The sequence below is a fragment of the Phragmites australis genome, chromosome 2 (genome assembly GCF_958298935.1).
Source record: "Phragmites australis chromosome 2, lpPhrAust1.1, whole genome shotgun sequence".
In the NCBI taxonomy this organism is placed as follows: domain Eukaryota; kingdom Viridiplantae; phylum Streptophyta; class Magnoliopsida; order Poales; family Poaceae; genus Phragmites; species Phragmites australis.
In genome coordinates this window covers 9,245,310-9,248,485 of record NC_084922.1, presented here as the reverse complement: position 1 = coordinate 9,248,485, position 3,176 = coordinate 9,245,310, and the positions used below count along the sequence as shown (strand labels likewise).

Genomic DNA, 3,176 nt, shown 5'->3' with positions numbered 1-3,176 from the left:
GCACATTCCGTAGCTACATCAGTCACCAGTGCCTCCTCCTAGCCTCAACAAGCTCACAAAGGGACGAAAGATCAGAGAGACACAGCTCAATCATTGACAGAGAATTAGGCTTAATCAGGTTGAGCATGAAAGGTCCATCCTGTTTAATATCATTTGATTTGAGGTTGAGAGTGAGGCCACTTCTGAGCCATCCCGCACATCTTTTGACATTTATTGGTGGTTTCACACAACTATATATACTGCACCTGCCTATATATACCCCCTCACACTTTGTAGGATCATCACACCCCGCCTTGCCCTGCTGTCCTCTGCCTTGTGTGCTCATTTCCTGAACTGCCATAGCAGTTGCACTGCATATTTGGCAACCTCGGCAAGCCTCAAAGAGTGTTCTTGCACTTGCATCGCCTGTGGAAATTCGGTGCGAGGCCATGGGTGGCACGTTGTTGATCGATGCGAGCCCTGAGGCGTCGCCTCCCCTGTCGCGGGTGGCCACCTCCGGCGCCCACGGCGAGGACTCCCCCTACTTCGCGGGGTGGAAATCATACGAGGAGAACCCCTACGACGCCGTCTCCAACCCGAGCGGCGTCATACAGATGGGCCTCGCCGAGAACCAGGTGTCGTTCGACCTCCTGGAGGGGTACCTCAGGGAGCACCCGGAGGCGGCGGCCTGGGGCGGCGCCGGTGCCGGCTCCGGCGTGGCCAGCTTCAGGGACAACGCCCTGTTCCAGGACTACCACGGCCTCAAGGCCTTCAGGAAGGTGCGTCACGACACGAAGAAGCACAAAGCGCAACGCGAGCAAGTGCTCTGCTTCACTTGTCTTTGGTTGAGTTGTCGTGGACTCTGCACGAAGCTAAGATTACGATGTACTGACGGCGTCAGTTGCTTGCAGGCGATGGCGAGTTTCATGGAGAAGATAAGGGGCGGCAAGGCGAGGTTTCACCCCGACCGCATCGTGCTCACCGCCGGCGCGACGGCGTCCAACGAGCTGCTTACGTTCATCCTGGCCAACCCGGGAGACGCGCTACTGATTCCCACTCCTTACTACCCAGGGTAAGCATCAAGCATGCTGCATGCATGCCCGTACAAATTCTACTGTTGCATTGCCAGACAGCCACAGTACTCTACACTTGCTGCAGCTTACGAGCAGAGCGTTCTACTAGATCTCTTGTTCTGACTTGGTGGCTCTGCTCGCTGTGCAGGTTTGACAGAGACTTGAGGTGGAGGACAGGAGTGAACATCGTGCCGGTGCACTGCGACAGCGCGAACGGGTTCCAGGTCACGGTCGCCGCGCTCCAGGCGGCGTACGAGGAGGCCACGGCCGCGGGGATGCGCGTCCGCGGCGTCTTGCTCACGAACCCGTCGAACCCGCTTGGTACGACCGTGAAGCGGTCTGTCCTCGAGGACGTCCTCGACTTCGTGGCTCATAAGAACATCCACCTCATCTCCGACGAGATATACTCCGGCTCGGTCTTCGCGGCACCGGACCTCGTCAGCGTGGCGGAGCTCGTCGAGTCGCGCGCGCGCCGCGGCGACATCGGCATCGCGGAGCGCGTGCATATCGTGTACAGCCTGTCCAAGGACCTGGGCCTCCCGGGTTTCCGCGTCGGCGTGGTGTACTCGTACAACGACGCCGTGGTCACCACGGCGCGGCGCATGTCCAGCTTCACGCTCGTGTCGTCGCAGACGCAGAAGACGCTCGCCGCCATGCTCTCGGACGCGGCGTTCGCCGACGCCTATATCCGCACTAACCGCGAGCGCCTCCGGGAGCGGCACGACCACATCGTGGCCGGGCTGGCCCGCGCCGGCGTGCCGTGCCTGCGCGGCAATACGGGGCTGTTCGTGTGGATGGACATGCGGCGGCTGCTCGGCGAGGCGACCGTCGCCGGCGAGCTGAGGCTGTGGGACCGGATGCTGCATGAGGTGAAGCTCAACATCTCACCGGGTTCGTCGTGCCATTGCTCGGAGTCCGGCTGGTTCAGGGTGTGCTTCGCGAACATGAGCTTGGCCACGCTGGATGTTGCGCTCGCAAGGATGAGCCGCTTCATGGAGAGCTGGAACAAGGAAACAACAACAAAGCAAGAACAGCATTAGATCGAGAAGTAAAAATTAAATTTTGAGGGTAAATTAAAACATTGATTTATTCAGAGAGTAATTACTCAAAGGGTGAGTTTTAATTCTTTTTTCATTCGTCAGTTGATGGTAGCTTCAGTTTTGTAACAATAATTCTCTCTCAAAATGAGGGATATGTGTATAAGAATGGTTAATTAGCCGGAATGTCTCTTCCCCAATCGCCTGGAAATTTTATATCTCTCAGTCACCTGAAATTACATGTTGTTTGGTCTGAAATTAATCTACTACAAATGTGAAATTTTAGTATAAACCCGGTGTAATTTTGAGCTGTCTATGGAAATACTGCATGTGAGATGTTAGATATTGATCTAACGGATGAGAATCACTGATTGAGAGTACTTCAATTTTCAGTCATTTGAGGACAAGTCACTCCCTTAATTAGCTCATGTGAGCTTCTTCTTGCTTTTCCTTACGTCTTGTTTGCTTCCTTTTTTTTTTCTTTTGGATGGTGATACGTGCCAATCTTCTTTTTGAAGAATTAAAAAAAATGCAATTGCTTCCATGGTTGTTCGGTTTGTATTTGTTGTTGTTACTGCAAATTTTTACTCACTGTGGTAGCTTAGCGCTTGACTCCTGTATCTATAAACCATATTATTGAACTGTTGAGATCTACTGCAATATTTATTTTTTTTAAAAAATGATTTTCCAAGTAATGACTAGAAAGTCTGATTCCAAATGTCAACATCCTTAAGTCGGTAAGCTTTGTAAACAAACAAATTAAGGGAACACCTATCAAGGATAACAAAAATTTATTTTGCTGAGTTCATCACTTTGATGCAACTTCTGGAGATGCACAACGGTCAATTCTTCTGCGGTTCTGCCTGGCTGCTAGTACACCTGACATTGATGATATTTATACCTGGCTACTTGCATCATATCATGTAAAAAGTGAAGATGTGTTAAAAATAGAATATTTAAGATTTGAAGCGTTGGCTCGGACTATAATATTTTTAAATTTCTAAACCTTTTTAAATCTGAACTTTAAAAATAAGCCTTACAGACTAAATTTTAAAACGAACCCACCATGCATGCCACTTCCAGAGTT

At 51.0% G+C, this 3,176-nt stretch overlaps 1 protein-coding gene across 1 annotated transcript; it reads left to right on the top strand.

Annotated features, from left to right (window-relative positions):
- The first annotated feature begins 259 nt into the window (after nucleotides 1-259).
- LOC133909834 (1-aminocyclopropane-1-carboxylate synthase 5-like) lies at nucleotides 260-2,314 on the top strand. Its single transcript, XM_062352381.1, has 3 exons — nucleotides 260-758; nucleotides 891-1,051; nucleotides 1,201-2,314. Exons 1-3 carry the CDS (start codon nucleotides 429-431, stop codon nucleotides 2,090-2,092), a joined length of 1,383 nt encoding a protein of 460 aa, XP_062208365.1. The 5' UTR covers nucleotides 260-428; the 3' UTR covers nucleotides 2,093-2,314.
- The last annotated feature ends 862 nt before the right edge of the window (nucleotides 2,315-3,176 follow it).

What these genes read in the sequence shown, in the direction of transcription:
- LOC133909834 (XM_062352381.1), top strand. Translation starts at nt 429, where the DNA reads ATGGGTGGCACGTTGTTGATCGATGCGAGCCCTGAGGCGTCGCCTCCC. An exon ending in GCCTCAAGGCCTTCAGGAAG is followed by an intron (nt 759 to 890) that starts GTGCGTCACGAC and finishes AGTTGCTTGCAG; the next exon opens with GCGATGGCGAGTTTCATGGA. An exon ending in CCCACTCCTTACTACCCAGG is followed by an intron (nt 1,052 to 1,200) that starts GTAAGCATCAAG and finishes CTCGCTGTGCAG; the next exon opens with GTTTGACAGAGACTTGAGGT.